Genomic DNA, 17,350 nt, shown 5'->3' with positions numbered 1-17,350 from the left:
TCGATCTCACGATCAGGGCAATCGTGTAAGATCTGCCAGTGACCCGTTTGAAAGAAACTGAACAGGATGAAGCACTCTTACCAGTGCCGTGTTCACAGAGCCAGTGTCAGTGGGCTTGTCGGATCATAAAGCTGTAGCAGAAAGGAAACCGACGAGGTTCGAGACTACACAGTAGATGATGACATGCCGACAGTAACGCATCGGCACAAATCTTTCCACGTCGAGCGTCGATCGAACAGCTGTTGTTTTCTTTTCGTCCTTCATTGTTATCGATCCACATGGTCGTGATCAACAGGTATAGCCACCAAGATGGGAAGACCTGCTAAATGGCAAACGAACATCTTGATGCAGCAAATTGTTGCCGGCAATCGCAACCCGCGATCTCTACATTGGTTGGACTTACGAAAAGCAGAGAGATACAATTGGCAAAGAAGCAACGATCGCGTCTATTATCGACCGTTAGGTGTGGTGGAAAGTCTTTTCGATGCGGATGGTTCGTTGTGGTGCGGTCGAGCAGACTTGCACCAAAATATCAGCCTTGAGATAAAAACGCAGCTCAGTGACGATCAATTGCGTGAAAGACTCATCCTGGCATGGACTCTAATGCGCCATGATCAGATCTTGCTCAGTTGTACTTCGGAGTATCCTCATGAATTTACGACTGCAAGCAGAAGCACTCGGTGGACCGACAAATGCTTCGTCTACCGTTGGCCACGGTCTTCTGAGGAAGCACTGGCTGACAGTAGACTACAGGTAAAGTTCGTCGCTGATACTTACTCAAACGTCGACACTAAAGACTTCTACCATCACACCATGAACAGTGCTAGAACGTTGAATGCTCGGGAGGCTCTCTCTACGCTCTATGTCATGCCATTTCAAAGAACATCGAATGATACCATATTACTACATTTCATCTGCGTTATTGCACATCAAATCGTTGACGGTCTGACGACGTTTCGATGGGCAGGAAAAATTGCAGAAATTCTGAACATGGATGGCAACGAGCTGGACGAAATGCTTGGCAACCTTTTCACGAACGAGCACGAATTGAGAGCTCGATTACCTCTAGCACAGGAAGCTTTCTACCCACTCAGATCTCAAAACAAGGCACGGGAAAGATGGCATTGGTTGTTGACGAGAGTGTTGCGCCATGTTAGGCATCCCCCACCCGCCGCTTTCCAAAATCCTTTGAGGCGTCAGAAACCATTGGCGGAAGCTCGACCGTTGCCTCCAACCTATCGCGATGTCCTTGACTATAGCCAAACTCCTCCTCTAAACAGTGGCAGGATAAGTGGCGACCTCTACGGACGGTCTGTACAAAATATGCGCAAGCTTTGTAAAGAAGCTGGGTTCAGTATTGGTAGTGGACTCTTCACTTTGGTTTCTATGGCGATGATGGAGATGGAAGAAAGACGGAACCCTGGTGTGTCTATGGCGCAGCGATTGCCCTTCGTCGGATCCTTTCCAGTCAATCCGCGACCCTTCCTTACAGGTGAATCGCCGAACGGTTCCTGTATGCTTGCTTTTAGCGATGGAGTCACCCTACCATTCTTGCCGCACGACCTCGATTTCGTTGGCCGCTTCAAGTTGCTCGGTCGTCTGGCACACAGACAGTTACGCCAATACCAGAAGCGAAAGCGCAGCCTAGAGGAAGAGATACATCTTGGTTCCAGGAGTCCCAGTCAGCTCATACCAGCACTCTTTTGTTCCACCACTGAACGTATGGAGAATCGTGCGGATGCAGAAGCCAAAGCAGGCATAAATGTGCAAGGCTCACTTCCAGCTAAAGCTAGTCCGTCTCTAGCAACCTGTGGGATTAGCTCTGTTGGAGACATAAGTGTGTTAATGACCGCCCCAAAGGTCGACCTGAGCAATCTCGGAGGCAAGGATCTGGTCGCCGAATTCAAAGGTATCTCCAGTCTTGTTAGACCGCGTGATGGTGAGTTCCTGGTAGGTGCATATGGTGATTCAAAGCACCTTAGCTTCGGCGTATCCTACGACGCTAATGCAATTGATCCTGCAAAGGCCGAGGAATGGAAGATGGTTATGGAGAGTCTACTTGACAGGGATCTCTTTGCTGTTACACAAGCGAAGCTCTAAATCAGCATGCATTGATCGTTGTATGATACAACGTCTCGCTGCTACACGATCGAGTAAGTCCTGTTCTCCTCGCTGCTCGAAGAAATCTTTTAAAAACAAAAAATCTCATATTGTGCTCTACTATAGTACTAGTGATCAGTCGTTTGCTCCTCAAGACCAACAAACCTTGCTCATCCAAGGCGCCCACTCCAGATCTTCTTCGATCTGCACTATCTCTAAGCTGGCTTCATCGACCCACGCTTTCTGGAAAGGACAACAGGCGTTGTGTTTCTGAGCTTCAAATCTGCTATCACCTCGTCAGCTTCTGAATGCTTGAACAGCATAGGCTTAGTGTCAGGTAGCGGGGCCACCGACTCAAGTCGAATTGATTTGCCATCGCTCGTCGCCTGCTCCAAAGAGGACGTCGCAAAGGTCTGAAATTTCTTCATCCATTGCCGGAGTTGTGGTTTTGGTTGCAGCGGTGTCTTACTCTTGTGCTCATACTTATGCAACTCGCTGATAGAGCTGTAGAGCTCTTCACTGTAAGGCCAGTCAGGCAGTCTTTTTGACAGAGAAAAGACATCGTTGTCAAAGTTGCAACATTGGCGGGGATTTGGGTCGGCTTTGTGAAGCATCATACCGAAGAGTACCTCCGCAATCATGCAGACATCAAAGTTGCCTGGCAGCATCCGCCTCATCATGTCGGGCCCAGCGGCGATTCCAAAATCTATGAGGTGGAATGTGGTTTGTGTGGATTCAGGCGAATTGCTGACCAGAATATTTCGAGGCCGGATGTCTCGGTGAAGCTTCGCTTCAGTCTGGTAACCATGACCCATTGGGTACTGCATCTTCATGACCACAGATAACAAGGCTGCTCCGACACGCCAGATTTCGGTCTCAGGGATATACATCTGCTTGTTAGCATACTGCTTGATCACCTTTTCCAGCGTTGGGCCATTGATAAACTCACTAAACATGCTCCAGAGGTGTTGTTGCTTCATGCCTTCGAACATATCATCTGAGAGTCTAGGTTCTGGACCAGCCTCATGATTAACATAATGAACAAGCTTTGGCACATTCAAATGAGGGACATAGTGAACAATGTCGCTCGGGGTCGCGGTCATACCTGCACACTCAAGCACCATCTTACGCAGGTAGAGCTTCTTGTCATTCGCTCCGAGCCAAACAGAACAGACGCCATATGCGCCATAAGCAAAGGCTGGTCGCACTAGCAGCACAGGCTGCAGTCCCATCTGGTAACAGACGGCTAGTGCCATGCCTGGCTTGGGATCGTTGTCAATTTCTACAGGGGAAAGGTCGAGGTTTGGCAGATTGTCTGCGAGTGTGATCAGGTGTTGTTCTTGGGTTTCCATCATGTCGGGTTTGTTTCAGAAAGGATTTGGGCTTGATAAATCGCTGTACTGGTTCGCTTTGGTTTGAAAAGACTTAGTTTGGGTAGGTCACTGTACTGGCTCAATCTGTGGCAATATAGAATTCATATACCGTAGTATGCACGAACCACAATGCAACAATGCCTGTGTGGCTCAGTGCATTGTCTCATTGTGACTGATACTTTGTTGTTGAAACAAAGTGAATCTTTAGTTGCCTATGTAGTATGACAGAGCTAACACTAGTCATCACTTACTAAGTGCTTTAAAAAAAACAAAAAACGAACTGTGCTCCAGCTTGCAATACTCTGAGGCATTTTTGGGTAGAAGACATCTGAAGCAGATCTGTCAGGTGGCAGTAGAGAGGGAGCTGAGGCACGATCCTTTTCCTTCGACCGTCCTTCCACAAAGGCATGATCGTATCCTGTGGCTCAAGGGCCAGCACTAGCAGTCAGTAAACCCCCATGAGGCGGCAGAACTTCCATTTCGTCAGCCGCCGACACAAGACAATATAAATGTAATAATTACAGTTGATCTTCGCAATCGACCATAGGATTTGGAAAACAGGGGTTCCCGTTCGATCACCCGTACTTAAGCCAGGCGCCGACGAGTTAGTAGTTGGGTTGGAGACAACCAGCGAATCCTCACTGTTAATTGTTTTTGCTTTTTGAGCTCGGTCGACTTTCTTTTTTGCTTCGTTCTGACTCGGAGTGAGCAAACTGACGACAGTCATGTCGTTGAAAATCGAGAAGAGGAAGTCCGGAATGTGTACGGTATTGGGCAGCAAGAATGACATGTGATTGCAACAACTTTACCAGCACAAGACCTCCAATGGACGGGCAGTGATCCTGCAGTATCACCTTGCTTTCGAATCCATGTGGCGTACTGAGTCAAGATACACGGATTGTGTTTTGCGAAGATGGTATCATCGACGCCATCCAGGTCGGAATGTGACTTCAGGCTCGTCACCGTACCAGAACTCTGTATCTGCGTGTACGAACGTACTCGAGGATCTTCCCATTCTCAAGTCCACTTACAGATAGATAAGGAGAAAACCAGGCTAGAAAAGACAGTATGCCGCGACAATGTAGGCCAAGGCACGCCAAGCCATCAGAGCTCAAGGCAACCTGTCGTCCCCAATTCCGGCCGACCCGCGGACGAGGGCTCAGCATTCGGACACTTTCTGTCTTTTCACATTCATGCCGGCTCGTGTGAATACATATACGGATGTTTCTTATCCCTCATACGTATTGGCTTTCTCCTTGTGCTAATCGTGAGATTTTTGAAGAAAGTACTTGTTAGCTAGCAACACCAGCGGAAAGTGGGGTAGGAAAACGTAACATCGTCTTCAACCCCGACCCCAAGCCGCCGAGGTGGTGTCTATCCGAGGCCAGAGTGCTTACAAGTCTTACAAAGCGAACCTGTCATTCAAGGTGTCTTGAAGTCCTGTGATCAACTATCAGGAAGTCTCATCCGAACAGAAGCCACAATGACTACCCTTCCCGACCAAGTCAAATCTAACACCGCAATTGTCCTGGTCCCTGGCTCATTCTCTCCAACTAGTTTTGTAAGTCTCCATCCACTGCCTACTATATCCCCGTGCTTGCACACTCTGCATCAAAGTCTCTGTTTCTCACCTTGAACAAAAGTACACACACGTTGTCCGCATACTCTCTCAACAAGGCTTCGAGCACATCTCACCCACTCCACTACTCTCAGCCTGCCCACCCTCAGACCTCCGTACGCCACCAGCCAAGCTCGAAGATGACAGCTTATATATCCGCGAAGTCATCCAGGCCCACCTCTCAAAAGGCCGCGACGTTGTCCTAGTCGCGAATTCGTATGGTGGCTTTCCCAGCACTGAAGCGATATCCGGCCTTCCGAGCCGCGCATCACTGACCACTGAAAGCGATTCCACGCAGACAGGAGCAGTAGTTGGCATGATCTACCTCAGCAGCTTCGTCCCATTACCAGGAGATAGTATACGAAACGTCATGGCCGAGTACCTCTTCGAACCACTTAAAACAGGCGCGAAAGGCGAGTATATGACTCTTCCTGAGGGCAGTGGACCGGGTATCTTCAAAGACACTGCTTTCACCAACGAAGCGCAGATACAGGCCTGGTTCGAGACGATGACGAGACATAGTTCTGATTCATTTGATGGGCAGGTCAAAAACGACATGTGGAGTGAGGGAGAGAACAGATTCAAGGGACGGGTGGTGTATATTGCTGGTGATAATGATGATGTTGTGCCAATTGCGTTAGCGCAGAGCATGATCAACAAGGTTGAGGAGATAAGTGGTAAGAAGGATGTTGTGAAGTATATTCAGATCGAGGGTGGTGGACATGGAATGCATCTCAGCAGACCCGAGGTTGTAGTCAAGGCGATCACAGATGTCCTGGAAGGGCTGTGAGTGGTTTAGATGGCACCGAGATATAGCTCAAGGTGTGTGTGTGTGTGTGTGTGTGTTGATGCGCGCGAGGAGCAGGGGCTGAGAGATGTCGAGGTAATTTCAATCAATAACACATACACTCCCAGATACACCCGTACAGAAGCTATATGCTTCAAAGAAGAGAGATATTCTGTGGACCATGGTAGTGCTTCGTACTATCCTGGAGGACACCTAAGCTCGCTTCACATATTGCTGTTCCACGACATCTTAAATCACGCCGTCGTTCCAGCAAACAAATTTTCGATCCTCATGTTGTTCCACTCCCATGCTGTGATGTCCTGATAAAGACAAGGCGTTGCATCAGTGACAAAGTCTTCCAGAGGAAGCAAAGATGCGTCACGATTCGGCTTGGCGAAGTATGCGATGGAGTAACGTTCTGGGATAATCTCATCGCCGTCAGCTTTGATCGTTGGTGGATATGTGACTCTGTGACAAGCTGCCTTGAAGGTATCGTTTGTTAGTCTCTGCAACGAGTCTCCAACGTTCAAGATGATGTCTGTCGGGCCCGAGGACTCAATATCTCGGAATGTCCCAAGTTGTGTCTGATCTTCGACTTGTAGACCACCTGTAGAGTCCTGGAACAGCATGGTGATGGTACCGAAGTCTGTGTGTTCGGCGATACGAGTTGACTTTCCATCTTTTAGTTTCGAGGCTGGAGTAGGAGGGTAATGTAGAAGCCTGAACTCGTTTTCCGCTTTCGAGTGCAAGGATTTGAGGTGTGTTGCGGAGATTCCTAGAGCGGTAGCGAGAGCATCTATGAGGTGCATCTCTGTCTCGAATGCCTTGTCGTAGAAAGACTCCATAGAATTGCGAAAGCCAGGAAGGATGTCCTCCGGAACCCAGATGTTATCGACCAACTTGTCGTTCGCGGAACCCATGTCCAGGGTTTCCTATACTCAAAAGGTCAGTACATCTTCTTCTTGGCCTTTCGAGTTCGGAACGTCTTCCGTACCTTGATATCCTTTGTAGTCAACGGACCCAGTCCCTTCTCGAAGCCGCTGATACCTGCCACGTTCTCTTGACCGACGAAGCTGTAGCCCCTGTTTGGGTTAGCTTGGGCTGGACGCTTTGCCTTCATTTTGTCCTCGTAGGATAGATTGAAGAATTGGCGAGTCTGCGAGGAATAGATTAGTAAGTGCGTCCCCCAGTCTTTGCTCTAGTGTTTGCAACATACCAATTCGAACAACCTCTGTATGTCTTCGTTCGGGATCCCATGGTTCTGAATCTTTACACAGCCACGCTTCTTAAGCTGGTCAAGGAGTGTTGTGCAGAATCGCAGTCTCTGTTCCATATCCCCAAAGTATAGGGACATGTCGAGTGTATCCGATTGGGCTGCCATGATTGTATTGCTGGGACGTGATTATGGTTTCAAAGTGAAGTATAGGACCTAAATGATTAAGTCCAAAAGGAAACTTTGTTAGACCGTCGAAGTGTATTCTCGTGCCCTGAGATGTTGAGACTCCAGATTTCAAGCACGTATACTGGCCAGCTTAAGTAGACGAATCATCCGGAACTTCTTGACAAAACTTATACTGGTATGTTATCAGTTGAGGATTTGTGCACATTTTTAGCACTGAATCGCGCCCACGAGCCAAATCCGGAGCATTTTCTGAAGCTGAAAGCCATGGTTGAACGATAGTTTTGAGCTCCAAGAACATAGCTATACTAAATTTGTGTGGAATAAGTGAAGACCCTAAATCTGGAAGAGCTGCCACGAGATGATGAACGCTTTGCTGCCTAAGGCGATATAGTCACGTGATGATTCCATTGGCTACATATGGCTGACTTGCACCTTCCTTGGTACAAGACGATGAACTGCGTTCTGGCTCTCTAGATTGCGCTTTCCGTTGTCTCCAGAACAAAACGTTTCTTAGACCTTCAATGATGTTCTATATGATGCACATTTACGTCCACATAATTTATTGCTAAAGGTCCTAGTATTTTTTGCCAAGTATATTCCTATTTCGCGCTAAATTGCACATGAGGAGATGAGCGACGCTACGTTTCTTTGAATTTACCACTCCAGTCTCTTGCATCAGGAAGGTCAGAAGTCCCGAACCTTCGTCCTTAAGCAAGAACTGGCTACAAGTTCCTAGAGGTTGCACGACTGCATATGCTAGCGCTCTATGTTCCCGTGCTGCCTGTAATCGTACTACGTATTGATAGCATGCCGCCTCAAAGTCATTCGTCCTCGCTGTCACTGCGTACGCCCGTAGAAATTGCTCGTTGCCCAGCGCAACGCCTTCGACTAACGCATTTCGCGCTTGATGCTGACGAAACGTCCGTAACTTTTATCCGACATGCTTCGTGACATACTCGTGACGCACGGCTAGGCGTCGTGGACGATGCATTGATACAGGCTTGACGCGCGTTGACGTCTAGTCAACACAATGTCGACATGTAGCCAACTCGATATTTGCATAAAGCTGATATGATCTGAAAATCCAAAAATGTGTGTGATTGTACTAGCAAAGCTGGCTATAAGACCTACAAGAAGCACACGTATCACAACACTTGAGAAGAAGCCAAGTATCGGGAGCAACAACGAGCACTGCTCGCTATTCAAAATGATATTCTACATAAAGTTATACAACATGCGCGCATGGGTGCATCTGGCGTGCTAAACTACCGCCGACGACCATCGCCGCCTTTCTTCCTATTTTTGCCTCTCCTATTTCTATCTCTATCCCTGACAACCAGGGGAACATCTCTTAACAAGTGCTGCAGCAGTCGTAGCATATAGTCGTCAATGTGCTCTATACCGTCATCGTTTAGCGCGTCAACTGCCTCGATTGCGGCGTTGGTAGCGTTGTATGGATCGAGTGTGCTCTTCCTCCCACTAATTGAATCTGTTGGCAGAACGGGTTTGTCGTCAAAGTCCCCGTCGTCAGCATTTTGGACCTCCTTCTCTGCAACTCGTGCAGCAGCGACATCGTCCCTGTCCTCTGCTTGCTCAAGTACACTCGCTTTATGCTTTCCCTGGGACACGTCACCCCCGAGCACCCTGTCCATAGCTGCGCCAGCTACATCATCCTCAGCAGTATCGTTGTCGAGCATGTCCTTGTATGTAACTTTGTTGAGGTAGTCAGTCGTGAAGTCACCTTCCTGAATGACAACGTCGTCCAGCAATTGCTTTTGGTTCGCCTTCCGCAAGATGTTGGACTCGATAGTATGCTCGGACACAAATCGGTAGATGTGTACGTCCCTCGTTTGACCAATACGATGTGCTCGATCAGTACATTGTTTATCCATAGCTGGATTCCAGTCGAGGTCGTAGAAGATGACAGTATCAGCACCAGTAAGATTGATTCCCAAACCACCAGATCGAGAAGACAAGATGAAACATAGGATGCGCGTATCGTTGTTGAACCGCTCGGTGAGAATCTGGCGTTGCTCGACTTTGGTCGCACCGTCTAGCCGCAAATACCTGTGGCCATGTATGTTCAGGAACTGTTCGAGTATGTCAAGGACTTTTGTCATCTGAGTGAAGATGAGCGCCCTGTGACCGCCGGCTTGCAATTGTCGTAATAACTTGTCAAGACGCTGAAGTTTACCACAATCGTATTGCAGAAGTCGCTTGTCAGGAAAAGCAATGGACAACTTCATCTGAGCCTGATGGAAAGGATCGTACGACGGAATGGCTTGCTGTTGGCGAATGGCATTGCTTCTCGATCCACCCATGACAGTGACGGGAAGATCTATAGCGACAGCTGCAGGTGTTATGCATGCATACTGCTCGATGAATGGTTGCATAGCAAGGGATCGTGTTTCCAGTGACTGAACCAAATTAATTGAGCCAAGCACAGGTTCTCTTTCCCAGAACCTGCCTTTCGAGCCGTGCAAATCACAGCGTGACAGGACCTTACTTTTTAGAGGTACATCAAGCCTGCCGCAAAGACCAACACCATAGATGGGATGCTGATGATGCTTGAAAGCGTCGTAGTAGTTCGTCCTCTCAATCAATTGTAGTCGAGTCTGGCGTGCAACGTTTTCCAAGGACGTCATAACCTCACCCCGATCAGCTGTAGCAAAAGTCTTGCTGCGATTTCGAACACGGGACCATTGTCTCTCTTTCAAGTCTTTCAGTGGCTGGTAAGCATTCCATCTGGACATCTCGATCCACTGTAACTTAGACATAGACTCGTCCGAGATTGGTACAAGCTGTAGAAAATCAAGGTCGATGTTGTCATATGGGTCTTGGCCAAAGAGTTTCCGACGAAGTAGTAAATCTGTAATTTCAAACTCAGCGGCCACCGATCGTGGCATCGCAAATGACGTATTGATTGGCCTGGTCTCGAAGAGGTCGGGATGGTTGCAGACTTTACGCAATTGCATCAAGGCATTGATGATTGATAGGTAATTGCCAGAAGCAAGAGTTTCTTTTGTCTGAGCTCTTGACATGAAACCATCGTATAATTGACGTTGACGTTTTGATAGGCGGCACAATTCAACGTGTTCGTATTTTCCGGGCATTTGCTTCTCCACGTCGGCTTTCAGTCTTCGCAACAGGAAGGGTCGGATTACTTTGTGCAATTTGGCGACTTGTTCTTGGTCTTCTTGATCAAGCACCTGCTTGCCATGCTCTAGAATTGACTCAACAGGACGCTTGAACCATTCAGACCATTCTCGCAAGCCTGCGAAAGCATCGTCATCACCCTCGCTCTCCTGGCCGTAGTGAAGAAAGAAAAGTAGCGACCACAATTCAGTCAAGTTGTTCTGCAAAGGTGTTCCAGTCAACAAGAGTCGCGCTCGAGTGTTGAATGTCATCATCGTCTGCCATCTTTCGGAGCGAAAATTCTTGATGTTGTGAGCCTCATCAAGTATCATGTAGTGCCATTTCCGTCGTTTGAAAGACGACGCATCTTGGAGGACCAGCTGATAGGACGTGATCACGACGTTGAAAGCATCGTCAGCCATCCAGCCACGCCGTTTCTGCTTGCGCTCTTTAATGTCTCCGTAGTATGTCAGTATCTTGAAGCCAGGTAAGAATTTTTTGAATTCCATCTCCCAATTGAGCATAACACTGGTCGGAACGACAATCAGGTGAGGACCCCACACTTCGTAAGTTGTAGCCAGATGAGCCAGGAGAGCGATACTTTGTATAGTCTTGCCCAGGCCCATCTCATCGGCTAAGATACCACTTCTACCATTTGCATAGAGGTTGACAAGCCAGTCGAGTCCTTCGTGCTGATACTCTCGCAAGGTGCCACGGAGGAGTGGTGGTACAGGTGTCATGTGCTTCGATTTAGATTCTTCTTGTTCCTGATGTTGTTGCTCATTAGCCTGCTCAATAGAAGACACAGACTCTGCCTCTGTAACCCTGGTGATTGACGTCCCTGGAGACGTGTGATCACTCTGGTCACGGCTACTGTTCAATTCCTCATGTGTAGGATGTGGGAAGCTGTTCGTTGATGGGAGAGGTGCCTCTGTGGATTCGTTGATCTGGTCCGGGTCCATTGGATCCGCAACTTCTTTAATAAGAGGCTGCACAGGTGGTGTGTCCTTGCCAGGCTCTTGGACTAGAGTCTTCTCAGTGCCAGGAAGTGGTTCAGAATCATCATCGGTAATTGGCTGGTCAGCCATTTCTTCGTCGAGATCGTTTTCTGGGGCCATGTCTGCAATCTCTCTCTTCGAAAAAAGTGAAAGTAAACCACCACCATCTTCTTCGTCACTGGCCTCATCTTCTTGCTCGTCCTCAGCATCGTCATTCTCCTCTTCGTCGCTGTCAAGCTCACTGTCCATGACTGTCTCTGGATCAGAATCTTCTTCGGCGTCTGGTTCGGAGGTAGGAGCGGCAGAAGCGGGCTCTGTATCAGGTAGGTTCTCGTATTTTGCTTTGAGCTCGGCCGTGGTCATGGTGGCGTCAGGATCGATGTCGCCATCGAGCGAGTTTGCAGAACCGGAAGCAGAAACAGACATTTGCTCACTATCTTCAGAATCGCTCATGTCACTGTCGTTGTCGGACTCATCCCCGTCATCAAGGTCACTCCGGTCAGAATCTGCAAGGTCAGTATCGTTACGCTTCAATACCATGTCATTTGTTCGTTCGAGGACACGATTGAGATGTCCTTTGATCTTCTCCTGTTGCTCCTGCTCATACTGGCGTAAACGAGCAGCATTGACCTCAGCCTCAACAGACTGCCAAAGCTTGCCCAGGTCTCTGACAACAGACTTATAGCTTGCAATCCAGAGCAGAGTTTGCTCCTTCCGGACCTCCTCAGCACTTTTGACTCGTCCCTTGGCCTGTTTGACTTCGAGATATCGCTGTGCCTCGTGAGCTACTATCTGAGCATTTCTCATATGCTCTTTTGTTTCCTTTTGCAAAAGCAGCCTGAAGTAGCTGATGTGAGCCAAGAGATGATCATGATGAGCGTATTGTTTGGCAGGCTCTTCTTGTCTTGGAGGTAGTTTCGAAGTGGCAGATTGACCACGACGAGTAGCAAGCTGAACTTTCAGCCTTTTCGTAGCCTCTTTACGAATCTGGTTGGCTGTCCAGGGTGGTCTGGTGGCTGTCTCATCTATTTGGTCCTGTTGAATGAAGTCTTCGAACGAAGCATATTGACGTGGCACAGGAATGTTGGCTGGAGTCGTTACAAGTGGTTGCGGAGGGCGGACATGCAAGGAAACTTTCTTTATCAGTGGAGGAGAGCCTGAGTATGGAAGTGAAAGATCAAGGGACTCGGAGGTAGTATCGGTATCATCGGTGAGCTCGTCGATATCACCATCGTCCAGTCCATACTGACTCCGCCTCTTTTCCAGCTCCTTGCGCTCGCGTTTGAGTTCCAGCTTTTTTTGCTTGATAACCTCCTTCATTGACCTTGCAGCGACAGGAGCCGACCTGCGCGTAGAGGATGAAGCATCTTTACTAGGAGAAGCCTTCACAGGGGTCTTCTTGCTGGCCTCCTTCTTCACAGGGGGGATGACAACCGGGACGCGGGGTGAAGATCGATGGCTTGGACCTCTGACCATAATCGTGCTATCGGTAGACGGGGTTTTGGCATGTTTCGGGAGTTCCGGTTTGGTCTTTGGAACAGGCTTGGCTTGCGGTTTGGGCTGGGGTTTGGGTTTGCTGTCATTATAGGCAGGCTTCACACGGTTCTCGCTGGCTTTGTCGTGTGCAGCTCGAGTCTGACGTTTCGATGACTGTGGTTGTAGTTGCAGAGGCAATGCGTTGGTTCGTCCTGACCGTCGTTTCCCGTTCTCAAGGAAGGAGGTCGGACCGTCAGCATGGACACTCTTCCATGGTGGAGATATAGCGCGTGGAGACGACTTGTGTTTCTTCTCATCTTTGTCTACCAATTTCCGTCTCTTTGAAGGAGGTGCATCCGGGTGTTCGCGATCGTGGTCTTGTTGTTGTCCATGATCCTCATCCTCTCCATTGTCGGTCTGATGGCCATTGGCCTGCTGATTCAGCAACCACGATTCTTGGTTGGAGTCTTTGTTGATTGCGATAGTATTTGTGGTGGACGTGGTTGATAGAGAGAGTGTGGGTGGGTTGACCTGATCGGTCATTGGAGACGGTGAGGAAGTTGGTGAGGGCGAAGGTAACCGCGACGTCGGTCATTGCAGAAAAATTACCTCCACCTAATTATACAAATCTGCGACTTACGTGCCGCGTCAAGACAAAGCGACAATCATCGATGTTGGTATCAGAATGTACAGCAATGCTAGTATAGTCTCTGTGCGAAGTTTGAGGTTGTGCACGATAGATATGCGTTGTTGACGAGGGTTCAAAGGTTGTCGTCGCCAATGTGATAGAGAAGGAAGGAGCGCAGGGCGACACACCAAACCTGCCTATCCATGCCCCAAATTGCCATGCTCCCGCCAGACGTAACCCGTCCTCGCAGTGCCTGCACTCCGCCAATCCTTAGCTGCGACGGCGTGATTTGTACCCCACATTCTAGCCCTAAACAGCCAATCACAGCCGGACAGTAGGCTTGAGCAATCGAATGTCACGTCAAGCAATCGACTGCATACGATACAGTCTATACTTTACTAGGACGACCCGCGAACACGCCCTCATCTGCGCAGGGTTGTAGGAAGGACTCATCATGCTGTCGCGACAGGTTGTTCGACAGGCTTCGCGCCTTGCAAAACCAGCAGTTGTCCCTCGACAAGCTCTAAGAGCTCCCTTCTCGACCACACGATCCGTACAAGCACTTTCCGAGGAAGAAGACCCAGAAATGGTACAGCGGGCAAGGAATTCGAGAGGTTTTTTGAAATGACTAACAGGATGTAGAATGGCGGCTATATAAACCCTCCACGTATTAAGAGACAATTCAGAGATCCATACGGTGACTGGACGGAGAAACAAGAGCGAAGGAATTTCGGTGAACCAGTACACGAAGACGAAGACACTCTCGGTGTATTCTCTCTTGAGGAATACACTGTTATGACAGGTAGCATGGGTATGGCCATGTGGGGGTTGTTTCTATCTTGTGTCGGTGTGCTCGGTGGTGCTGTATATTTGACCTATCCCGACAGGCCGAGTGCACCGAAAGAATATCCTGAGGGGTTGGAGGCTGAGCTGGGCGGTTCTGGTGCATTAAGAGTGAGCAACTATCCTCAAGGACGTGCCATACGCTAACATATATAGGCCTTCAAAGCAGGTGACGAGGTTCATGGAGTCAAACTATAGCCACATAACAATGTAAAAGTGTATAGTGGGCGGCGCAATGGATCATATACATTTCTGTTCTTCCAAAGAACCATTGTTGTTCCTCCGTTGCTTGCCTACCATCTCAAAGTCGAGAGCAGCCAAGCAAAAACCTGAATCACCACCAATTGTTTTTCTGCCCACAGATACCATCTTCAAAGCACGAGGATGATCCACGTATTTTGATAAGAGGCTAGAGATATTCTCTTGCTAATCTCCCCTATACGATATCGGGTGCTGTCTGCAGACGAGGTTGGTGTTAGGTGGTGGTAGAAGTGATTGATATCCTTTTTAATCCGTGTCTGGACCCTTGCCATCTTCAAGCCTATATTCTCGTTTGCTCCTCTTGGCGGTCATCCGTTGACACTTTACTGCAGTGCAATAGCCTCAATTTCAATCTGTTTGTATATCAGTCAAATTTTCACTCCTCGATTTACCATGCCAGAATGTAGAGAACTCACCGGCACACCAAAAGGCAATTGATGCACAGCTACACACGTCCGAGCTGGCTTATGCGCAAACCACTTTGCATATTCCTCGTTCATCTCTTTGAAATCATTCATATCTGTCAAAAATATCTGTCTCGCAATCAGCACGTTTTGTCCCGCCTGGCAGAAAGCAAAGACCCACGCCAGCTCTAACCACTTTGTCTATCGACGAGCCACCAGCTTCGAGGATGGCTTTTACGTTTTGACAGCATGCACGTGTCTTTTCTGTTATGCTACCTTCAATGAGCTTGCCGGTGCTGTCGGCGGGCAGTTGACCGGAAACCCAGATTTGACCGGCGGCTTTGATGGCTTGGGAGTAAGGCGCTGCTGCTATATTGGTGGTGAAAGATGCATGTTAGTGATTGGATCTCTAGGTGGATGTTGGACCTGTATGGTGTAGGTATTCTCGGTGCGAATTCTAGGCATGAGCCACATGGCCAAGGCTATCCTTGTAGGTGATTTCGAATGCGACCATGTGTCGAATTATCTGGTGTATTCACTTACGCGGTGGTCCCGTCTTGGTAGACACCTTCTCCATTTGTTCAGACATCCTTGAGATCGTGGTGGATAGAGCTTGTATTCTCGGTACAATGCAGGGTGTGATCAGGCGAGGACGAACGACTTGAGCGAGTATCCTAGTGTTCTTCGTAGCAATTCTATACATGGACCACGAATTAGAGCTGGTTGTTTTGGCTTCTTTGAAGGACTTCAACGACAATGTGGGGTTCTACGAAGAAAGACGTCAGTTCAACCTGAAGTTTGTTTATCAAGAAAACCACATCGCGTCCGTGGATCCTGCTCGTTCAGGCCTCGAACCATGAGACAGCAATACCGCACGTCGAGGAAATCGCCGTGACAAATTACTGACACACAATGCACATTCCCGTTACATTGGTATACTTGTACAAGGTATTCTGAGACTTTTCCCCAGGACGCCGAGCGTATAAACCCCTGAACCCGATGAATAGGACGACTTCATTGTAGTGAAGCTCATTAACGTCCTCAAGGAGTAGCACGTCCTTTCATTGTACGCCGCAATGACGACAATCCAAACATAATCACCAGTACCCTTACTGTCTCAACCCGGCCCAAGGATCTTCCACACATTCCTCCGTTCCCAGATAACAACCATCGAAATGCTGGCTGAACACAAAATCGATGGCCTTCAAACCAAGAGTCTGGTCAGCACTATTGGAAGCCTCTCGCAGGAGCGACTTGTGGAAAGCATCTGAAGCCTGCACATTGCGCGGCTTCAGAACACGACCAACATCATTGAATGATGCGAGAATCTGGTTGTGACCGAAACGATCGAGGCTGGCCTCGTGCAGTATAGCTGCTGGCAGACTGCGGAAGAAGTCGACGGTTGTGTCGGTCACCAGTCGGTCCTCGGCTTTGCTTGTTAGATTGGCTGCCAGGTCATCTGGGTGGACGAAGGCCAAGACGTTAACGAAGCTGGAAATGCTGCGCTCAGCCAACTCCTCGGATTCTCCCTCCTCTGGCATCGCGATCAGCCATGTGCCCCTGGCCGGCTCGTCTTCGTCAGGCAACGTGGTCTCAAAGATACCCCTGAGACAAGCAGGATCAGCATCGATAGTCTTCAGCCTCATCTGGTGATCTGGCCAGTTCGTCCAGAAGGCCATGGAGGTTGTATCTTCGCCCTGCTGCGTGCCCAACTTGAACTCGGCCCCTGCCAGAGAGTTCAAAGTCTGTTCTCGAAGTGGTCCGTTGAACCTGGAGTATATAGTCATGTCAACCGCCTGTGGGTCGTCAAACCCTCTCCTATTGACATTCTTCGGCCCAGGTGGTGATACGGGACCTTTCACTACACCCGCCACGACGCCTGCACCGATTCCAGTGGCGATCTGCCGAATGTTAGCCGGAAAATCGTATTGGTCAAACTCGTATACAAGTTTGAGAGAGAAACTTAAGATCAGAGAACCGCTTGCAAGACTCGCTATCATTGAGCCTGTGTTGATTGAGGTTATCATTCCTATTATTGCCATGAAACCCATTACGGCATCCATGTCTGCTGAAGATTCTGCCGGAAGAAGTGAAGAGAGAGATTTGAACTGGTTCCCATACTTGGGCTCGACATTTATACAGTACAAGAACCAGTTGTACGTGTGCTTTGCTCTAGTTTGAGTCTCTGCAGACCTGCTCACCTTGACTCCGTCCCTATCTAATGGAGAAGTATACATACTAGTATACACAACACGTCTCACATACAACACCAGGTTCAGATGTTGAGATACGCACGTTCGTAAATCACAGGCTCTTATGCAAAGA

The 17,350-nt window shown here is 48.7% G+C and overlaps 8 protein-coding genes across 8 annotated transcripts; 3 read left to right on the top strand and 5 right to left on the bottom strand.

Annotated features, from left to right (window-relative positions):
- Window positions 1-813: 813 nt before the first annotated feature.
- On the top strand, window positions 814-2,100 carry LTR64_003989 (uncharacterized protein; the record flags this gene model as incomplete). The annotated part of the gene is made up of 2 exons (XM_064898339.1): window positions 814-1,423; window positions 1,493-2,100. The coding sequence occupies 2 exons, from the start codon at window positions 814-816 to the stop codon at window positions 2,098-2,100; spliced, it is 1,218 nt and encodes a 405-aa protein (XP_064754296.1).
- Window positions 2,101-2,315: 215 nt separating this feature from the next.
- KIN3_1 (G2-specific serine/threonine protein kinase) lies at window positions 2,316-3,452 on the bottom strand (the record flags this gene model as incomplete). Its single annotated transcript, XM_064898338.1, has 1 exon — window positions 2,316-3,452. The coding sequence occupies one exon, from the start codon at window positions 3,450-3,452 to the stop codon at window positions 2,316-2,318; it is 1,137 nt and encodes a 378-aa protein (XP_064754295.1).
- A 1,504-nt stretch (window positions 3,453-4,956) lies between these two features.
- LTR64_003987 (uncharacterized protein) lies at window positions 4,957-5,881 on the top strand (the record flags this gene model as incomplete). Its single annotated transcript, XM_064898337.1, has 2 exons — window positions 4,957-5,034; window positions 5,117-5,881. 2 exons carry the CDS (start codon window positions 4,957-4,959, stop codon window positions 5,879-5,881), a joined length of 843 nt encoding a protein of 280 aa, XP_064754294.1.
- A 251-nt stretch (window positions 5,882-6,132) lies between these two features.
- On the bottom strand, window positions 6,133-7,259 carry LTR64_003986 (uncharacterized protein; the record flags this gene model as incomplete). The annotated part of the gene is made up of 3 exons (XM_064898336.1): window positions 6,133-6,810; window positions 6,873-7,034; window positions 7,095-7,259. 3 exons carry the CDS (start codon window positions 7,257-7,259, stop codon window positions 6,133-6,135), a joined length of 1,005 nt encoding a protein of 334 aa, XP_064754293.1.
- A 1,286-nt stretch (window positions 7,260-8,545) lies between these two features.
- SWR1 (swr1 complex component) lies at window positions 8,546-13,432 on the bottom strand (the record flags this gene model as incomplete). The annotated part of the gene is made up of 1 exon (XM_064898335.1): window positions 8,546-13,432. The coding sequence occupies one exon, from the start codon at window positions 13,430-13,432 to the stop codon at window positions 8,546-8,548; it is 4,887 nt and encodes a 1,628-aa protein (XP_064754292.1).
- Window positions 13,433-13,971: 539 nt separating this feature from the next.
- On the top strand, window positions 13,972-14,558 carry LTR64_003984 (uncharacterized protein; the record flags this gene model as incomplete). The annotated part of the gene is made up of 3 exons (XM_064898334.1): window positions 13,972-14,106; window positions 14,160-14,471; window positions 14,517-14,558. 3 exons carry the CDS (start codon window positions 13,972-13,974, stop codon window positions 14,556-14,558), a joined length of 489 nt encoding a protein of 162 aa, XP_064754291.1.
- Window positions 14,559-14,944: 386 nt separating this feature from the next.
- LTR64_003983 (uncharacterized protein) lies at window positions 14,945-15,614 on the bottom strand (the record flags this gene model as incomplete). The annotated part of the gene is made up of 4 exons (XM_064898333.1): window positions 14,945-14,974; window positions 15,038-15,154; window positions 15,207-15,394; window positions 15,569-15,614. 4 exons carry the CDS (start codon window positions 15,612-15,614, stop codon window positions 14,945-14,947), a joined length of 381 nt encoding a protein of 126 aa, XP_064754290.1.
- A 520-nt stretch (window positions 15,615-16,134) lies between these two features.
- On the bottom strand, window positions 16,135-17,088 carry LTR64_003982 (uncharacterized protein; the record flags this gene model as incomplete). The annotated part of the gene is made up of 1 exon (XM_064898332.1): window positions 16,135-17,088. The coding sequence occupies one exon, from the start codon at window positions 17,086-17,088 to the stop codon at window positions 16,135-16,137; it is 954 nt and encodes a 317-aa protein (XP_064754289.1).
- Window positions 17,089-17,350: the final 262 nt, after the last annotated feature.

Source organism: Lithohypha guttulata (genome assembly GCF_036872675.1).
Source record: "Lithohypha guttulata strain CCFEE 5908 chromosome Unknown scaffold_3, whole genome shotgun sequence".
Taxonomy (NCBI): Eukaryota; Fungi; Ascomycota; class Eurotiomycetes; order Chaetothyriales; family Trichomeriaceae; genus Lithohypha; species Lithohypha guttulata.
The sequence above is the reverse complement of the archived record's forward strand: the minus strand, read 5'-3'. Positions and strand labels throughout refer to the sequence as shown.